The following is a 20,727-nucleotide window of genomic DNA, read 5'->3' on the forward strand; positions in this document are numbered from 1 at the left end:
TCACCGTCGTTCCAAGCCCCACTAACGCGGTTTTTCGGTGAATCGAAAGTGATATTTTTAAAGCCTTATTTCCCATCCAAACTAAAAATCACCGAGGTCGACACCTTGAAGAAACTCTATAATACATATCCCAAACAGCAAAATTTTGTGGTGAAAATATTTGTCGATGAAATCATGTGAAAGACACTACTGAATGACTTCAGCAAGTTGTAGTGAAAGTTGCGCTGGTTAACCTGACGCCTGCTTCTCGTGCTAACTTGTGACACTTCACTCCTCTATTAATTGGCGTAACTAAACGAACAGATTTTTAAAAGTTGGATCTGTTTAAAATGTGATTGTGGATTTATTCTTAAAGCCCATATCAATCACTTTGCGAACGGTTACGGCAATATGTCATTGACAAATTCCCTTCTAGTAATCCTATTTATGAGAAACTGCTAAGTAATATCCCTTTAGTGGCCCTTATTTCATGAGGCTAGTGCTATGTATTCAGAAACCCTTAACAATTTTTCCCGAAAAACATTACCAGTCCTCCAGAGTTACTTGTTCCAGAAATTTCGCATCATTTATATTTTATATCCTAGTGTCTGTGTAAATTCTTTGGCATCTTACCTTTCATCTAGCCGAATAAACCCGTTTTCCGGCCATACTCTTACATCAGTATGCACAAGTATTTTATCTTGCAGTAAGAATAAAAAACATCCATAAATATTTTAAACTTCCCATACCAAACAACTTTTTAGCCTTTATTATGTCCACTATTTATTTGGAAGAATGTGTTGTACGTTTTTCTCTCCCGCTTATGATGCAACCATCTGAGTTGATCCATACACATATTTGACTAAAGCTGACATTCTTTTCTCTGCAACGTATTTCTCGTCACCTACGATTTAGCTTCTGTCATGGATAACGGTTCTGGGTGTTTCTGTCTTCAAAACAGGTGTGCAGGGAAATACGCGTACATAAAGATTGTTTCTTTGAATCGGCCACCGTTCGTGGTACGACGAATAGAGAGAGTTGCTCCTTTGTCCTTAAGAGCACTGTTGATTGAGTTCCGGTATTTTGTATGATTCTCGGGAGTACGCTTTTAGTGGATAAACTGACTTTTTTTATCATGATCTTTGATCTTTTATGCTATGCTGTTTTACGCTATCGTTCATCTATCTATCCACCGATGCGTCACATGAGCTTAGCCCTATTTGTTTAAAACTGCTTTCCAAGCTGATTATCTTGCGCTAGTCTTATAATAAATGACAGTGAGCATAGTGATGAAATGAGCCCTGGAATTTCAAAAATATAAGAACTGCTAAACTCTTAATATCGCTTCAGAAGTTTAAGAGCACATGTTAGATATATGGTAATGCATAGTTCAGGATAATTCAAAGCTTGTCAAATGGATTTCAAAAACGGAACTTAATGAGTGGAATCCGTTTCGATATCATCAAAATAGTTTCATCAATACTTGGTCAACCTAGAATTTGAAGACCTTAACTTTTGACTGAGTTATACAACATGGTAAGGAGATAGAATTTGGCAGAAGGACATAGTTTGTGGTGGCTTGACAGAACTACAACAAAATGTGGCATTCTCCTAGATCCCCTGCGTCTTTGAGCTAACCTGAAGCCATACAACGGAACCTATCTACGTCGTACATACTGTGGGATTTCATCAGATCTATGATCAGTCTGGTTATCTGACCAGTATTGTCTATATTTCGTCCTTCAAAACGATAATGCTTATCAACTGCCGAGGACTTTCTCACTAAATACAAATAACATCGGACCCAGCTTGGCTTTAAATGGTGAGTGAGCTGCGTTTAATTTCCTATCATCGACCTTTAAACGGAGTTCTGGTGAAATGCTAGCAACATGCATGGCCATGTCCTAGACCATGTCCTAGCCTTCTATCCTAGCCTTTCTATCCTAGCCTTAGTTACTGACCTTCAAGCTACTAACCCCGGACGTTTTTAAGTAATCCGGAGATTTCGCAGCGTGATCCCTTCATCCTTCGGATCGTCTTGCAGAGACGCCCTCTTGTAGCCTGATTACCATGCCAGAGGGCTTCATTTTAACCATAGTGTAACCAAAAATGGTCGACAGACAGAGACAACTTAGCACAATCATTTTTCCCCATATTGTGTTGGACTGTGTATTTTTACCCAGTTTTCACAAAACTTAAAAACCCATCTTTCCTAAAGTAATAACTGCTTCAATTTAAGTACGTTCTCAGCTTTATTTTCAGATTATTGGTCCCTGTGTGACCCCGGTAACTCCGTAGTTTTCACCCTATTGGTTTGTTCTTATCTTTTTTCGAGGTTTCAGAGTGAATTTATATACTGACCACATTTATTTTCTAAATGTCACTCCTCGTATCCCAGATAGACATACCTCATTCTGTCCTAAAAATGCGAATCTGTTCCAATTTAAAATCAGTTAGCTAGATGAAGCTTGGTAAGTTCTGTCTCGGTGAGAGCACATGAGCGTATCCTAGTAGCAAAAATATTCCGCATTAAAAAATCGCAGAGTAGGTAGCATAATGTAAGGGCAGTTAAGTGGAAAGGGTTGTCTGAAAACGTGTCTTAACGAGCTTAATATTAATAAAGTAGCTAGAAAAGAAGGAAATAATTGAATTTACTCTACGGAGGAGTGCGAGCGTGCAAATATTTGTGGTCATTCTTGTTCCGGTTGGGAAAACCTTGCTGATGAGTGGTCCGATTGAAGTGTGAGGTCATTCCCTGCGTTTATGTAATGCAATTGCAAACAGATAAAGGGAGAGACTAGGTTACAGAGGCAAGATAATTATAACTTGCTTTAGGCCTCGCTTGAGCAGACAGCTTGAGTAGGAGACGAAAAGCGCCACAGGAGCAGGACAGCACAAAACTTGCGTACAAAAGTGATGACATCCTAAAATTGCAGCTTTTTCTCCCCAACCAAGGGTGTTCTAACGCTGAAAAATACAAGTATTTGTATACTATATTGGTGTCAACTAAGGACTCGGTTGCATTCATCGTATATCATGCACCTCATCTTAGTGTGCTGCAAAAGGCCTGTTCATATTTTGTTGGACGTAGTTATGTTTAATTATACTTTTATTGACATAAAGCACATTAGTTAACACCTAATCTAATCTGAGAATGAGTGTATTTCGCTACTTACATATAAATGGCTCAAGTTTGATGAGCATTCGGACACCGGACCTTCCAGGTGAGCTGCAAGATGGGTGGAATCATTTGTGAGCTGTAGAAGAGTTTCCCATAGTCAAACAAGTGACGTGCTACGAAGGGAAATTCGTGATCTCCAGAACTATTTGAACCATAGAAGTGCAAATCAGGTTGGTTACGGGTTCACTCATATGTATTTGAGGCGTTTGGAACCATTGACAGGACACTATGCCTTCGTTGTAAGAGCGATATGAAAACGCCATTTTCGCACACTTAAAAGATTTGGGTTGTAGACTTATTCGGACGAATGGAGACAGTAGATCATACAGAAATAACTCAAAATGATTGACGTAAGATGTCGAAAAACATCTGAACAGGAAATGAGGTCTTTTGTATGTGCTATAATTTGAACTGTCCTATTTGTTGTTCTACTGAGCAGTCAGTAAAAAAATTACGGCCCTTATCATATGTGCGACCTAACTGAAATATGTGCCAATCTTCACTATATACCTGGCTGGTTCCCAATAGCAATTAAAAACACTACTTTTAATCTCCTTTTCTAGGTTTCTGCAGCCCATTTTTGTGGTTAAAGGCCGCGTCCACATCTCATGACGACAATTTAATGGTGGTTTGCTGTAGTGACATGAGTAATGTATAGTGTCTGTCCATTTACCTGTAGGCATCCGCGACTTTATCGTTTGTTTATCTCGTGAAGTGTAAGCATAAACATTACGTTTAATTCGATCGAACGACATCGGCTTCGTTATTTCCTCCACTTTCCTGGAGATATCATTACGGAATAACCATGAATCTTAACATTTTGTGACCTTCGTTTTGCTAACCTGAGTAATCCAGACGCACGACTAGCATACCGTCAGTGGTATGTTTATCACTTATAGCAGTTTATGTTATCAAGGGCGTCACAACTCCATGGCTAACTGTATTGGGTTTGGTTCAGACAAGAAATCTTTACTAGTCCACTGCTAGAACAATTTCAAAATACTGTCTAGTCTTCCTAATTTGAGAAGAGTGGCTAAATTCACCCAATTTCCTTACTACAAAAGTGAACTTGCGGAGCATGTTAGAAATTCTTCCGTTTCCGCCCTAATTTATTTATGGCGTGACCCGTGCTTAGTGGAGCGATGTTAACAATACTCAAGCTACACAAATTGAAACCAACATATGGAGGAGCTCTGACGGAGTTAGATTTTAATAAGGCCACTTTGAATACATTAATCCCATATATGTAAGAAGTTCCAAAAACAGCGAGAAATATGCCAATATTAAGGATAATTCAAAGCAAAGACCAGGGGGTTGGTACAACCTCCTTAACGGAAAGAGTCCAACACTCACTTATCTGAAATTTGCGTAGCATGTGAACGAAACGTTGCGGGGTCTGCAGAATAAGATTGTGTGGCCACTGCGATTCACTGGTTAGCCAACTATTTGCCTGTAGTTCGTGGAATCTGTGTAATGGATATTCTCTCTGTCCATAAAACATACCGGAAGCTCTTTGAAGCGTAACGAAAGCACAGACGGTTGCCGGGATATCAAGTAACGAATGACCTAGAATCAGGCCGTTCGGTTCACAACGTCAAACCAGATCCCACCCTCCCTCAAAACAGAAAGTCAAAGTGAAATCTGAATCTGAATTCAGTGAACACATTTTCGAGTGGTAATAGTTTATTGAATTCAAATAGAAAAATAAACCATTTTTCCAGTTCCTCTGGTATATGCAATACCAGCCAGTATGAAACAGTTACCATCTCGGTTGCAACATCAGTGATTCACTCAAAAAACATTGCTACACTTGCCGTAATATTACATTGAATTACCCACTGCTTGCAGCTGCGATAAGTCGAGCACATGTCGTAGTGAAAATAGGATTCGAGGGAAAATAGATGGACGCCGCCCTTAATGCATCAGCTCATTACGAATAGGATTGAGGCAAACCCAACTTTTATATCTAGTTATGAGTGAGGCGCCTATGGCTTCTGAATATAATAACAAGGGATATTTATTTTTGGTTAAAACGTTCAACATCTATGTCACCAGTTAGCCTAGTGATCAATTTCCTTCCCGACGTGATGAGACAAACACTACTACTAGTATCAGTGACTGACACTGTTCGTACTCATGTTCCGTACTCATTGTCCAAGAAGCCACAGGCATTTCAAAGATCACTGTTACAAACGTTAGAATGGGTTAGAATGGGTAGTGTTCCTGCATTTACTATTAACATTTGTTTCATGATTATTTGCTGAGTATCATTTCCTTAAATTAAACTGTCGGCACAGACACTACTTTGTTAGCAAGTGGGTGCACTTGCAAATCGACAGAGACACACCTGTCGTCCATGTAGGGTCCGAAAAGTATAATGTAAAAGAAAGTGTAAAAACTGTATAAACGGATTCCCCCTTGAAGGAACGCGTAAGCAGGCAGTCGTTTTAAGAAAGCTAAAATTTGGGCTTGTTGAGGCAAACATTTGATTTTGTGTATCAAATCGTAACCATTTCTTTGTAAGTAAGATCCGTGCTAAACAGGCTTTCCTAATCAGGCACGGTTAAATTTTGGGTGACAACTTCCCTCATAAAAAGGCGATCCATTGTATCTAATCATTTTCGACACGAACAAAGAGGTTATACATTTCGCATACCACAAAAGCCACCACTATATTTCTGAACAAAATATAGCCATTTCACAGCGAATTCTCTGCTTCGGATTCATAGGAGTGGCTTGTATTATGCCATTTGAGACCCTCTTCATTTGTCACAATCGTAAACTAATTTGTTCTACCTAACGTCCAATGTGGTAATAACAATTGAATCTGAACTGTAGGACCCATCTGCACCAACCAAAATTCACAGGGACAGATCTTGGCTTACAGACTTTCTAAAGTTCAGGAGTTCACATTATCTTCGTCAGATTACGCCCCAGGGCTTCGTGTCAGAATGTGGCCTCGCTCAAACGTTGGGCATCTAAGTTCAAATAAAATAACTAACCCAAATTATTTTTTCCGCTATTTTTGACCCGCGCTTAGAAGTGAAAATTTTTCAAAAGTCCTGGATTGCGGCAACTCCTAAGAGCCTATGTATCTGCTCGTACCGCATTTCGGTCAGGTCTCCCCTCATTAACGGAATTACATGCCACATATGATTGCGAAGGTTTCAGTAAATCACTTTAGACTTTAGTATCCCTATTGAGAGTGCTTTGATTGAAGATGCGACCCAAACTTTGGCACATGAAACGAGCGAGCTTCTTGACTGAAAGATGTCGTTGCTATATCCTGCGTAAGTGTGGGCTAACCAACATGTTGGTCAGTCAATTGTGGCTCAATGATATAATGTTTGGACAATAAATGGGAGGCGCTGGGTCGAACACCTCTCTGGGTCTCAGGTGGGCCATGTTACTGACTCGCAAAAGCTTCAGAATGCTTTTTGACTGATAGGGCTTTTCACCTCAAAATTCAAAACCATGCTGTTTACGACCACGTATCTGTTCGTTTGTATTTTGCTGGAGAGTTCTGGAGCAGGTCAAAACACTACCATGTATGTAGTGGAGGACAGGTGTCTTGTATTCACATAGACGTGAAGCATACGGATGGCTCTCTAATCACAAAGAGGTTTAGTTTAGCAGCTAACGCTTTCATCCTTGCTTGTCTTTGTGCCTATCTACGATATTCACTTTCATATTTGTTTGAAGTGGTATACAGAAAATCCGCAACGCTTAGTTTACCTGCGCACTCCCCGGCCTCTTGCTATTACAAGCGTCTTTAAAGGAGCCTCACCGTGGATAAGAATAGTTGCTTTAATTAGGTCATTTCAATCGCCGACAGCCCTGCAAGTGAGGGGTAGCAGATCTAAGTTGGAACCACGAACTTTCATTGAAACTACCGGCACAGATCTGCTTCAGTAGTACAGCACGGGAAACACCATAAGTATACCGCTGTAACATAAGCAGAATGCCGTGAATTACGACAGACATACGTACATACACATGACATTGAAAAGCTGCAAAAGTGAAAGCGCTACAGAATAGCACCTAGTGAACTTGTTTGACGGGGTTATCAAGATGGTTTCCGAATGGCTCTTAAAAGTGGTAGGAAATGAAACCATATGGAAGTAAGATAGTGGAGATTTTGGAGGTGAAGAAAATGATTCCACATCCCGCAACAGGTTGGCACCAAATGTTTACTTCTAACTTCGGAATTTCTTGGCACTTTGGATAACGAACAGGGATGCAACCAAGTTGATAAATAGATCAATAGTTTGATGGAAAACCGCGGATCAATCTCTTCTGAACCGAAGCTTGGTTTTTACTCAAATACGGATACCACATTGTTTTCGAAAGCATGGCTTAGCTTCTGTTTTGCTCTGTGCCTCACAAGATAACGTTATTTTTGCTGGTATTGGTAGAATCCCTTGATATTTTAAATGAATGAATGGAATGCCCTGCATTCGTGAACTGGAAGAACGCTTTAAAACCGGACTTTAGACTTGTTAATAGCCTAAACATCACGGTGAAGTATTGTGCAACAAAAGGTATCTCACATTTAACAACCTTGCCAATCAAAATCCACATCAAACTGGTTGTGCGCGACTGTTACTTTCACAACACAACATCGCATTTCTGTCAAAATCTCTCGATGACGGAGCGGAACGACACTGTAAAGATAGTGGCTGGCCCTTTCTCTGACTCTTTGCTTGGTGAACCAAGTATGCTAAATGCGGATAAATTATTCACTTGTGGTAAAGAGGGAACAAGCAAAGCTCATATTCATAAAGTTTTTTGAACGAAATGTGCCGCTGCAAATAATGTGTGGGACACTGTGATAGCGCAGATGCGAAAGTGTCAAAAATTTGCGCACTTTATGCTCCACTGTCAGGCTGAAGCCCGAAAATCAGATTATTTCTCGAACTTACTAGGACGTTATAAAACTGGAAATGATCTATCTCGCTTATGTTCACCCATGCTTCGTGGAACGCATGACTGATCACGAACCCTGGAATCAATATTTCACAGCATTTCCTGCACATTCGACACTAATGATCCAAACTGAACGGTTGGAGAAGCGAGGTATGTTGTACTCTTGCGCTTGATAACGACTGGCCTGAGGGCAATGAACTGCCGCCATAGTATACCTTGTCAAATGTTCGGAGCCGTGCTGTGAACATCGTTACAGATGATGACAGGCGGATTATGATCAGAGTCGACAGTGTTACCCATAAAACGGCTTTATTTCGGATCGCCCATTCTTTGGTAAGGCCTCAGGTGACACGCAGGTGTAAAGCCACAAGAACACCATTTCGAAACTAGGCTTGGATAGCATTGACGAATGGATCGCGAATGAATTAACTCGGCACACCACACTTGCTGGTCGAGGTAGATCAGACTTTTTTAAGGTCGACCACAGCCGGCAAGCTGAAAACCGCAAAGAAGACCTACCAAGCTTTTAAAACAGTGAACAATGGGTGGACAGAAACCAAAGAATGGGTTTATCGTACAGTTTGTTATGCTTGCAAGTGGCGGAAATTTGTTATTCGACTCTGGTGAAAAGACCTTCCACGTTTACTGCAGACATGCCGCAGTCGGCTTCTCATAGGTTCAAGGGTGCGTGTCAATTCTGCCATCATTAGAGGACTAAATCTGCATTTATTGTGCACGATTGTACTGGAAAGTACAAGCTACCGACCTTCCCTACATCAGACCGTTATTGATAGTGTTGCTGGGTTACTCCTGGTATCTGATCTTTTGGCAAATGCTTGCAACGGCTAACAAGCCCAGTGAATCAGAGTTTGGTAAAAAAAAATATCCGAAAACACTACCACTACTAGGCCAACTCATACAGTTTTTCGTTTCTGCGGCCGTTTGAAACAATGCTTATTGTTTACTAGACCTCTTAAAAGAAATTATTCTGCGAAACTCTTAAAAGCATACAACGCGGAATGGAAGAATTGAGTGGATTTTGGCATACCAAAACGGGTCCAAACACTGCCTTGTCAGTGGAACCATGCGGCGTTACCGTACTCCTCGCCGCCCGAATTAACTGCACCATTGCGCTAAAAGTCATTTTAACAAAGACACCGGAGCGATAGGGTGCAACGTGATATGCGTTGAGCTCAATCCTAAAAATACCAATTCACCAGCCAGCTTGGGAACCATACCTATCCCCAGATCCATTTATTGAGCTGGAAGCTTAAGTGCCGGCGATCAATCATCAGGAGTGCTGATGATGAAAATTATGGCTTTCAGCTCGGGAGACAGACCTGTGCCCACCTATGGAGCCATAACTTCAGTTATTCCTTCAAACAGTAGACCATACTTATTCCCAGTCTGTGGTTCATGCTGATACATTAAATTATCTAGGGAATCCCTCCAAATATCTTCCACCAGGGACTATAAGCCCCACGGATCGTATCAGCATCCTTTGCAAGCAAAGTTGAAGTTAAAAGCCACACTGTGGAAACAATCAGCCAGTTAAATGAAAACCAATGAAATGGATGATAATGCATTGTAACTTAAATGCCGTAAGTAGTGTGATTACTTTATAAGCCCGAAAATCTAGATACTTCTAGTTCATCGACTAAATTACACCTTTTTAGTGAATAAGAAAATTCGTTAGTTTTTTAACGAGACAAATTTTCTATAAATCTCCTGTGGTAGTTTAAAGCGGAATTTGACAGAACACTCAGACATCCGCTATGGAAATTGTAAGAAGCACTAAACACTGCCCTGATTTGGTGTGGACGAATCGGAATCACCGCATTAGGAGAAATGGGTTTGGAAATACAATTTTAAAGTCTGGCACAGCCCACAAACCGCAAATATCAGTAAAGAATATCTAATCAATGACAGTGAGCCTAGTCTGTTCCTTAACTGGGTTCCTTACCTGGTTCTTTCACCACGGGGTTTCTGTGGAATGATGAGAGCACAACATTTTTGTTTCGTGAAGATCGCATAAATTACATTGGGGGGCAACTTTTGCGGTTTACTATTAATTGGATATTTCTTTTACTAATACTCAAATCCTTAAAATAGATGTACTTACAGTTATTTTCCCCTGGTTGGAATCACGAAAACGAAGAAGCTGGAGACCCAGATACGAATCCTCTTCCCTTGATATTAAGCCAGTTGACAGGTTCTATTTAACACTCACATTTATCCACACACTTGATAGATAACGGAATTCGGTTCTGTTGGATACCCAAATTTCCACTCTTTTGGAGTTGTTTTCGGTGTGCATTGACCACATCTATTGAGAAAAAATGATATGTAAGCTTTAGCTATGAGCCTTTTTAAACCAGTTGGTAAGTTTTTTAGACAATCTAGTCGTCGGCGAATTGGCGCCCCTATAAAAGACCTGATGACTGACAAGTCATGGATTCAGAAGCGGCTCTTAAAGGATTCCCGGGTGGCCAAGCTTTTCGTAACCTGATCATATTCCTTCCAATTCTTCAATAGAGTATAATTACTTTGCTTCATGGTGTTGCTTGCTTAAAACCAAAGTGTAGGCAATTGTTCGGCAATACCTAGTCTCGCTTACGTTTTCAGGATAAACACACCACTATACGTTTAGGCCCGTACTGTTTTTGTTGAAACTAGGTGAACATAGTTCAGTCCATCTGCAAATCGTGTGTGTGAGGACTGGAAGCACAATGACAAATTTATGTAACTCTTACTGGCGTCGTCAACAGAGGGTTTAGATGACAAGCAAAAGTTTTTTCATCATCACCGGTAGAAATAGGCGAGTGATAAATGTTGTAGTTGGAATCTAGCTAAATTCGGGTGCGCTTTTTTTAATGAATTCCTATTGGAATTGCTGTCATTTTCGTAGTTCAGCTAAAATATACTGTTTGTCATGCACCTTTTTTATGTTTCAGCAGCACTGTAAATCAACGTTCCTGCCGACATTTTGATGTGCGGCATCGGTTTAATAGTTACCCCCCTCACAATTACTGTCTTTTTGAACATTCCGATTTATTCAGAAAAATAATGCTTGGTTGAGGTTTTTCCGCAACTAATTTTGTGCGCTGTTTGCCATCGATTTTAGCATGACCATCATTGTAACAAATAGTTTTGTTAGCGATTTGTAAAATACATCGTTTCATCTCAACACGGGCGAATCCAATTTACCCTTTTGGATTAAGCCATAATCAAGCATGGCTAAAAGATTCGTCCTCTTGGTTGTGGTAAACTTGCACATCAATTACGTTACATATCTGGTTGAATCAAATGTTTAAAAAACCGATTGTAGTGGCCAATGACCCCCGCATTCACAATCTGCTGATTGTATGCTTCTGCTCTTCTGAAGGGTACAGGCGTCAGCTTTGTGCTACGCTTGTTGCACACTTCAAGAACCATTTACGCTTGTCACTCTTAGTGGGTGGTATGTGGTGGTTTTTGGTCAGAAAATAATGAAACCAATAAAAATCAAACTCAAGGTCTACAACAGAACCATTTGATGTAAAAAAAGGATCAAGAGGTGAAAAACACTCGGAACAAAATCATAGGCGGACGGCGCGTCGCGGTCTCGTCAACAGAGATTCGAATAAGATCGTTTTATTTCAAATTGTTGTAAATCATATCGATCTGCTATGAATGAATGTATGGAGCTAACTTCCATCGAAATCCAGTAGTTCTGTTTCCGAACATTCATCATCCTTCACAAAGCACAGGTGTTTAAAAATTTATGCCCGCTGGTTCGGTATACTCCACACCTTACTGAAGAGAATATCACTACAGTAGGATAGTCAGATCAGTATTTTCATGAGGTCGTGAAGTCTGCAAATGCTGATTTACTGAGGGCGAAACAGCTTGTTGATTTATTTCACTAGTCGCTTCTCTGTAAGTGTGAGAATTGAAGTCTTATTGGCCGTTTAGCATTGCTAATCTAGGCATCATGTTCCTAATCAATCCAAGTGCGAGGAGAGCAAGTTTATTGGTCCATTGCTTACTGTCAGTGTGACCACATGCTCATTCAAAAACACACCGGAGTAGTAATTCTGACCTCCGGATAGAGACGTTTGAAGAGTCTAGGCCGTCCCATATTTGAATTCTCTTGCTTCTAGTGGACCTTCCGTCGCCTGAAACTGGCGCTCAAAAGAATATCATACTGACGAGTAAGAAGTTCTAAAGGCGTGATGCCTATCAGGAACACATAAATTCCAACCAAATGGGCCTGGTTTTCTGGCTTGTAAAATGAGAAAATTAACAGCCTACTAACACTCCGCTTCATTCATCTGGGAGTCAGCATGCCTAATATGTCCTCTGGATGAAGTGAGTAGGCAAAATGGAAGGGTGATTGGGGGTGTTAGACTAACAACTATTGTAGTTCTACTCTCCACCTAGCTGAGACACATGAAGTGTCCGGAGGTTTGGGGCTTCGTGCACCTAAATGGGTTGTGGAAGCAGAATATGAGAATACGAAAATATGACAAATTAAACAATGCTGTTGGGATAGCGTTGTTATGAGACTCAGTGCAATTAATTTCATCTCAATAACGAAATGAAATGAAGTTAATTGCATGTGATCTATCTGAAACTAAAACGTAATATAACTGATAAATGAAACCAGGTCAGTCTTGGGAAAGGGTAAAGTATTTCTGAGCACGGCGTACATCATCATCATCATCGACAGCATGAAATAGGGGTTCAGCACTGATTCTTCGCTGCCGTACAACCATTATTTATTTGGAAGCCTTGTGAAACAAAGATTAAAGGAGGACGGGGAAAGGACTTGGTGCTAGCTTATTCCACACAGTTCGAGGTGTCTACATCTAAACACACCCATTCAGGCAATCTGGATAAAAATTGACAACGAAAACTCCATTGACATCGATTAGGAGCCATATCCTGCAGCGTCTTCGACCAGGCACAGTGGGCATTACACGTTCCCCATTCTGGTAGGCGGGTAGCGCCGACAGCAACCAAAAGTTTCGTAATCTCTTTCCCGCCCTTTTGCCAGGTCAACGGTTGGCCACCTCTGTTTCCTGCCACTGTTGAGTGGGCACAGAAAACAACACCCTCTTCGACAAACGATGGTTCGGTAGAATACATGACCTAACCAACCTAACCTAACCTGGACAAATTCTCAGATGGAAATTCCCGTTGCGCAAGCGAAAACTCGCTTTCTAATTGCCTCATTACGGATTCGCCGACACCAACTCGCATGAGCTATGTTTCTGAGATGACTGTTTTCGAACACCTAAAGACATTTCAATATCGCTGCTCGAACAGGCCAAGTCTCACAGCCATACAACAAAACAGCCTGCACTGTAGCCTGATACACACGACTCTTCAGATTCAGCGATATACCGCTTTGACCTATCGGTGCCCCAAATTAGTAAACGAGACCAGAGCCTCGCAGGTTCGCGCATTTACCTCATCTGTCACACTACAATCAGAACCAGCACGAGTTCCAAGAAACGCTCCACAACTGCCAGTTTCTCGCCCTGGATTGCAAGTGGCGTGTTCAGTAACTGCGTTTCCACGAGAATGATCTTACACCCCTTGTTTGCAAAGTGCGTTCCAAAGAACGGGATGAATTTGGCCAATTCATTCAGCTCTTCGAAGATGTGAACGGTGTTGTCTGCATATTTCAAATCGACAAGGTTTTCGTTGCAGGCTACTTGAACACCGGATTTTGGAAACCGTCCAGCGTTCGTCTCATTATTTTATCGATCACGAATTTAAATAGGAAGGGAAAGGGTGAACATCTCTGACGGACCCCGTTTTGTGTACAGGAGTTCTTGGAGAGCTTGCCGTATACTGTCACACGTCCAAAAGTCTGATAATACAAAGAACGCATTATGTTCACAAACTCCCAGGACATTCCTTGATGGGTAAGCGTGTCAAGGAGAACAGACCTGCCAACTGAGTCAAATGCGCATTAAAAATTCAGAAATACTAACAATGTAATCTTGGGCCGTTAATACTTATGGCGTTGTTCTAGCACCTGACGGAGTGTAAAGAATTGGTCAACGCAACTACTACCAAACCGGAATCCCGCTTGCTGCTCTCAAGTAAGTGTTTCGCGAGCCACTATAAAACAACGAAGACTGGTTTCGTGATACCTGATGATGTCGGTGAAAAGTGGCGAGTAGATGTTTCACTCAGAACCGTTACGAGACGAACGGAATTATCAGTCCTTAGTGCTGGGACTACAAGGGAAGAATCATCAATAGGGTGGAGAAAAGGGGAAGAGAAAGCGTGTGAAATAGAATGAAAGGAGGTACCAGTAGTATCCCGTTTTCGCTTACGCGTACTGATGTATGCAGCGAGTAAGACGACCCGGCTGATGGCCCCATGCGACGACCAATGTGGCATGAGTTTAGTGTTAGGCGTGGGTATCATGGTTGTACATCGATGGTATACCGTCAGGGCGCCTACACCTAGAAAGGACTATCAGGGTACACAGCCGAAGCCTTTGACTCAAGGGCTTAACCGCAAGGCAGCCGTGTTTGACGGAAACTCAAGTGCGTTACCAATTCTACGGAACAGGCCACCTCATGTTCCAAAACCGACATGGAGAACCAGGAAACTGTGTTTGTCAGACATCTAACCAATGGGCAACCTGGTATGAGAGACTCTGTAAGTGTTGCGGGGACACCCCTCTGTGTAATTTAATGGGTCGTTGAGGTGCGCAAACCATCACACCACGGGAAGGTCCAGATTCTCCGTGACGGCCTGGTGTACATGTTTGAATCAATAAGCAATATTGCTTCAGTCTATGTTGCTGGCTGTTTCGCGCTTTCGACGAAGAGCAACGAGTAAATACCCAATGACCGATGACCAGGATTTGCTTGATGAAGAACAAATTAAGGTCAGCTGGCATTACAGGTTGCTTGGACAGATGCTCCTTTGCTGTCGTCTCCAGCCTTTAATCACCTGTGTCAACTGTCATAGAAAAGCCCTAGTAACATTTTAAAGAGAATGAAATTCTGATGATCACTTTCAACCTGTAGTTGTGATCATACGTATGCTGACAGTGACACGCGCTCGTTGGAATTCCTGCCCACGCGCAGGTCACCAGTTCACCATGTTTGATGCCCTGTTCGTTCAAGCGTCCTGCCGCATCACGGAGCATCATAATGTGGTGTATGCTTGGTCCCCAATTTGGTCAGTCACAGTATGACAGCATTTCGAACACAAGAACTGGCATTTTTTATTTCATCTCTGCACAATCTTGGCTGGATAAGCCAATATGCCTGCGACTAGAAGCGTCCCTTTGATTCTTTTGTGGAGGCTTCTTCAAGCAAGCGTCTAGCTATATTCATTAACCATTTCGAAGACACCTGGTTGGAACCTTTGCGTAATACCAAACGTTTTTTAGACGTCTGAGCTTTTCTTAAGTAAATAAGAGCCGTTGTTTAATCTGGACATAGAGAGCAGTGATGACACCCCCGTGACACTTTTTGGGAACAAAAGCTCTCTTGGAACGGGTGGTTATGAGAAGTAATTTATTCTAAATGTTCTTTTTGAACCACTTTCCCGTATTAAACCCCTCAACTCACGTATGCTATGCAGCCTTCCAATTTATTAATCAGCCAAATGGCTCAAGCTTTTGTCAACCCAAACCAGTGGGTGTCTTACTTCACTTTTCAGACGGTCAATGAGCACAATTCTTTATGATTCCCCTCGTTCCCCATGCTCTGCTCTCAAGAAAAAAATGTGCTAGCCTTGTGTAATAAGGAAATGTAATGGATAATTGCAACAGTAGCTGAAATTCATGGATTTTTATACCCTAAACTAAAGGAAGTTCTCCTCATTTTTAACCAAAACATGCCAAAACATGCCACAACTGTGAAATATTTTTCATTAGAATGGTTTCAAGCTAAATTGAAAATGACTTATTTAGCACACATTTCTCATGCTGTACAACAAATTAAACTGTGAACTGAATAGGATGCAAGATATAATTACACTTTGGGAAGCTACAAATAGACTATGATGATGATGTGCAGAACTGTGCGTTTCACAAACCGATATGATCAACTATTCTCTCGGGACAATTATTTCACTCTGTGACACGAACGCACCCAAAACCGCTGAGAGACTGAATGCCAGCCCTCTGGAGTCATATAATCCAAATCAATTGCCCATCTCTGGTAATTAAATTTTCTCCAGAATGCCAAATTATGCCCGTAACCAAAAATTCACTTTCTTGATTACAAAAATTATCCGCTAGCTATCTTTTCTGAAGACAATGAGCCATGCTTAGATGGCTTTATCTCATACAACCATTTGCCTTTCACAGACTATTGAAATTATTCATTCTGTTAAGAAACGTGTTCGTTCTACCCCGCAATAATGAGTAGAATATGTATATCATCAGTTTTGCATACTCCAGGGCGTTCCTCTGCTGCCGGTTCTGCTACAACATTGCGAAACCAAACCAGAGTATTAGGCTGTCAAAAAGAACGTAAAAAAGATCGCTTCTTTCTCAGGCATACCGAACATTTATTGTAGTGCTGTGATTATACACATCGCCATCAATTTCGGTTTACAAAATTGTCAGGCCTTTATTAAGTATCCAAATGAGACGAATTAAAAAACGAAAGCTGCTGAGTATTCGGTCGGAAAGCTCGTTAACTTGTGAAATACAAGTCAGTAAAATGGCGCATTTGATAAGTTAATCCCGGGCATTAAAGTAACGCATTCTGGATGGGTTGTTGTCAGCAAAGACAACTAAAGTTTGTCCGCATCTGAACTCTCTAGTCCACTGAACCAGGGCCAGGATACGTGAAGCAAATGAATGTATCGGGTTCTCATAATCAAATAACAAGAGAGTAAAGTGAGAATTGAATGAATCAACTGATGTTAACCGCATTCACCACCATGTTTACCTTGCAACGATACTTTAACTGGAAAATCAAACCTTGGAACGCTTTGAAGGTGAGAGGTAATCCGTCGAAATCGCAGGTCCTTATAGAGGTTTTGACCGTCGGTTAGCGAGGACATTAATTTAGCTGGAGCCATTAACGTTTTCGTTTAGTTACTGATTTACGACAAAAATAAGCAGTCGGATACCAAAACGCTTGACCGTATGAGTGCTTCCGTTTCCACTGAGACACATCCAATTAGCGAAGTGGATTGAACATCTGAATGTTTGAGTGAAAATTTCAAGCAGTAACCTCAGGACCACGTTCTCGTCTACTTTAAAACAATACGTGGCCGTTTTAGCGAGCAGAGAGGGTGAAAAGCGGAATTTGTGGTCGAATAAGTAATTATCTCCTCCAGAAAGATAGAATAGTGAAAACAAACCTCAAAAGTAGCGGGAAATCTTACATGGTACCCACAGTGTAGAAAGACTTGATGAGGGATGATGGTTCCCACCTAGACAGATCGACAACTAAATAGAAGTGGATTCGGATACAAAACATTCCGACGAGTCACTTGTTTTTAGATATGTCCGTGTCTGTGAAACCACTTGACAAAGAGAGGGGAACCCCCGTTTCAAATAAATCACGTGCTATTAACAATTGTCCAGAACACTCTAAATGCATTGATTGCTCTATACGCATCATACAAGAAGGTGGAGTGAATGAAGAGGAAAACGATTAATTATATTGTCTCGTTTTCAGGAGGACAACTTTGAGCCACTATGTTCAAACAATCTGTGATCAAAGCCTTGAACTGGCTGATGATGACTATTTGAGGAATATGAAAATCAAACTGGAAAAAACATCCAGGAGTGCCTCTTCTCTGTTCAGATAACCCGAATGCGATCTCTTCACCGTTTCGATTCATGGAAGCGGATCGTCCTCATTGGGATCCGCCTGGTATGTAAATTTTCCGGGTAGGACAGTGCGCTGTTTTAAGGTATTCTGACGGTGATAACTGCGTTCACCTCCTCCATGTCATCGGCAGTGTTTGTGTCAGAATACTGAGGCACCACGGTCTAGGGATTAGACACAACGACAACGTCTCTCGAAGTACGCTAAACCATATTTTGTCATATATACTTCTGTCGCTACAGCATACTTATATTATCAAGCTGCCTTTGTTACCTTTTTAGGGTATGGTCACATCGTACCTCGGACGGAACTGGGTCGCTTTGTTACAGTGCTTTATGCCATGTTTGGAATCCCGCTTGTGCTACTATTTATGGCTAATTTAGGTGGGTTCCTGGCCAGCTGCGTACGTCTTTTCTACAAGCTCTGCCTCAGATCTAGACAAAAACGGCAACCCGAACAGAAGGCCAACTCCTCCAGAGAAATGTTCAAGAAAACTCCACCCAAAGAACTCCAAATGAAAATCAACACCATTACGCAAAATGACACAGATCAGCAAACAGCAACAACAGAAGGGTCAATGAAAGAAGGCAAGAAGAACGGGCAACTTTCCATCCCGATAACTGCACATCCTAGAAGGTCTTCAGTTCAACACTTTATTCACGCCCTCGCCACTTCCCAATCACTTATATCGAAGCGTGCAAACAAACCGAACGGCAAGTCCCAAGAAATTCGGGTCCCAATCTGGTTAACTCTGCTAATCATTCTCATCTACCTCATTATTGGCGCAATCATTTTTTCCATATGGGAAGGATGGAGCGTTTTACAATCGGCCTACTTTGTTTTCATCACCCTGTCAACCATAGGATTCGGGGATTTCGTTCCAGGTATTCAAAAGGATCAATGGTACAAAGATTCCCGAAAACCAATATTCTGCTGTTTCTACCTCCTTATTGGACTTTCTATGATTGCCATGTGCTTTTCGCTAATGCAGGAAGAGGTTAAAACTAAATTTCGCCGTTTCGCCGAGCGAATTGGACTGGTTGATGGTAAATAGTTATGCGTGTATCTACTTGTGTGTGTAAGTGTGCGTGTGAATCTGCGGGTGATACTCCTTTTCAAAGTTCCACATTTAAAAACCATCTCTTCTCACTCAAATCTGACTTGAAAGTGCAAAAGAACATCAAATACTCAACAGTTCATTAAAAAGCTTGCTTTTTGTTCGGCGTACATGTTGCGCAAATATACCATACTTCATCAAATAAGTATTCAGTCAAATGTAACAGCTTGAAATAAACTTATGTTATCCATGAGCCTTTCAGCACATTTTGTTTGATAATAAATCGGAGAACTTAGTGGCTAAAAAGGGACTGTCCATAGAATCGGGTGCCCATGAAAAATTAGCGAACCACTGATCATTTGAATTGGTCGGTTGAACGACACTATTCCTTCCCACCTTGTCTTTGTGGGGGAATCACGCGGCGTTCATATCCATTGTGGGATAAAGTCAGTCACCGATTGATGTGGCATCAATAATTAAGTCAAAGGCCATCTGACATTTAGCTGTGGGTTATGTCTTAACCATAACGTGTTGAATGCGGAGTATCCCGTGAAAGTCAAAGCAACCTCTAAAGACGGGTTTTTGACATTTCTAGCTCGGGAGATTAAACCATTAAAGGATATCTCAGTTCAAAGAGAGTTGTTAGTTTGGAAGACCCCGTGCTTTAAAAATCACTTAGCAGTACATATCGGGAAACCCAGCTGAGATTCATGTCGGAGTTTTGGACGTCTCACTGAGCTTCAATTATGTTGCAAGCAATGTATTTGAGACTTCTAACGGTACATAATTTGAAATTTTCTTAAGAAATTTGCCTCCTTTCCTCAACCATATTACTGAGGACGCACGATAGGGTCTCTTTTGGGCAAAAGACTGGTTGCCATATTAGCCAGTTGGGGTCTGATTATCGAAGACGACATTCATGAAGTATCTGTTCTATCATTGATCTAAAAAACAAGCAAGAATAGTTCATCAGTTTCAATTCTGGAAAGGCTATACGATGCAGATACGATAGGTGCTCACTATTTTCATTATTGTGATCTGACGATGAGGTTTGTCCCCTGTATCCTTAGAAAAATAGTGGGGAAATTAATCATTGAAAACTTTTAAATCTGTACACCACTGTCACTGAATAATGCATGAGTACTGTTGCACCATAGAGCACTTCTATTATCCCATCATGAAACAATCCCATCAGTCAAAAGTACAATGGCCCTCACTGAGGTGTCCCAGTTTTTTAAACCTTGATCACTGGATCTATAATATGAGGTTGGTGTGTGACAACAAAGGTGGATCTTGCAACTGGTAAGATGACACTGAGGATAAATTGTGTCAAACAGGGAAGAAAACTTAGGATAAGAATACGAGTAAAAGAAAGAACTGCTGGCTACTTTGATCTGTATGGTTGAAATCCAGAGACCTACCTGTTCTGAGTCACCGACTCGAACAGTCATGAACAGTGGTAGTGCATGGCTGTAAACTTTCTTCCCATCTGTGAAATTCTTTGTGAAAATGAATGTAGCATGGTCATTAAAACACATGCCCCTACCTTTCGGTACAGCCTTACTCATCCACCAGTGAGGGAACGTCACTTACTCAGCCCCTTTGTTCTCAGCACAGCGGAAGCTGCCAGAGGAGCAAGCTACCGGGGTAGTCATGCAGACCGTCCAACGTTACCATCATGACTAACCATGCGTTCAACAATTGCACAAGAATGTTCAATCACATGCCAAAAATCCCACCTTGTAAACAGCCTCCATGTCTGAGGAATTCAGGAA

General features: G+C 41.4%; 1 protein-coding gene across 1 annotated transcript in view; it reads left to right on the top strand.

The window, feature by feature from the left end:
* Positions 1-19,202, top strand: part of T265_10173 (hypothetical protein) — a gene marked incomplete at both ends in the record, with an annotated part of 38,116 nt that extends 18,914 nt beyond the window's left edge. Inside the window, one exon of the mRNA XM_009176466.1 lies at positions 18,177-19,202. Within this exon, the coding sequence (XP_009174730.1) occupies positions 18,177-18,949 (773 nt within the window). The remainder of the gene's footprint in view (positions 1-18,176) is intronic.
* Between the last annotated feature and the right edge of the window lie 1,525 nt (positions 19,203-20,727).

This window comes from Opisthorchis viverrini (genome assembly GCF_000715545.1).
Source record: "Opisthorchis viverrini unplaced genomic scaffold opera_v5_339, whole genome shotgun sequence".
Lineage (NCBI taxonomy): Eukaryota > Metazoa > Platyhelminthes > Trematoda > Opisthorchiida > Opisthorchiidae > Opisthorchis > Opisthorchis viverrini.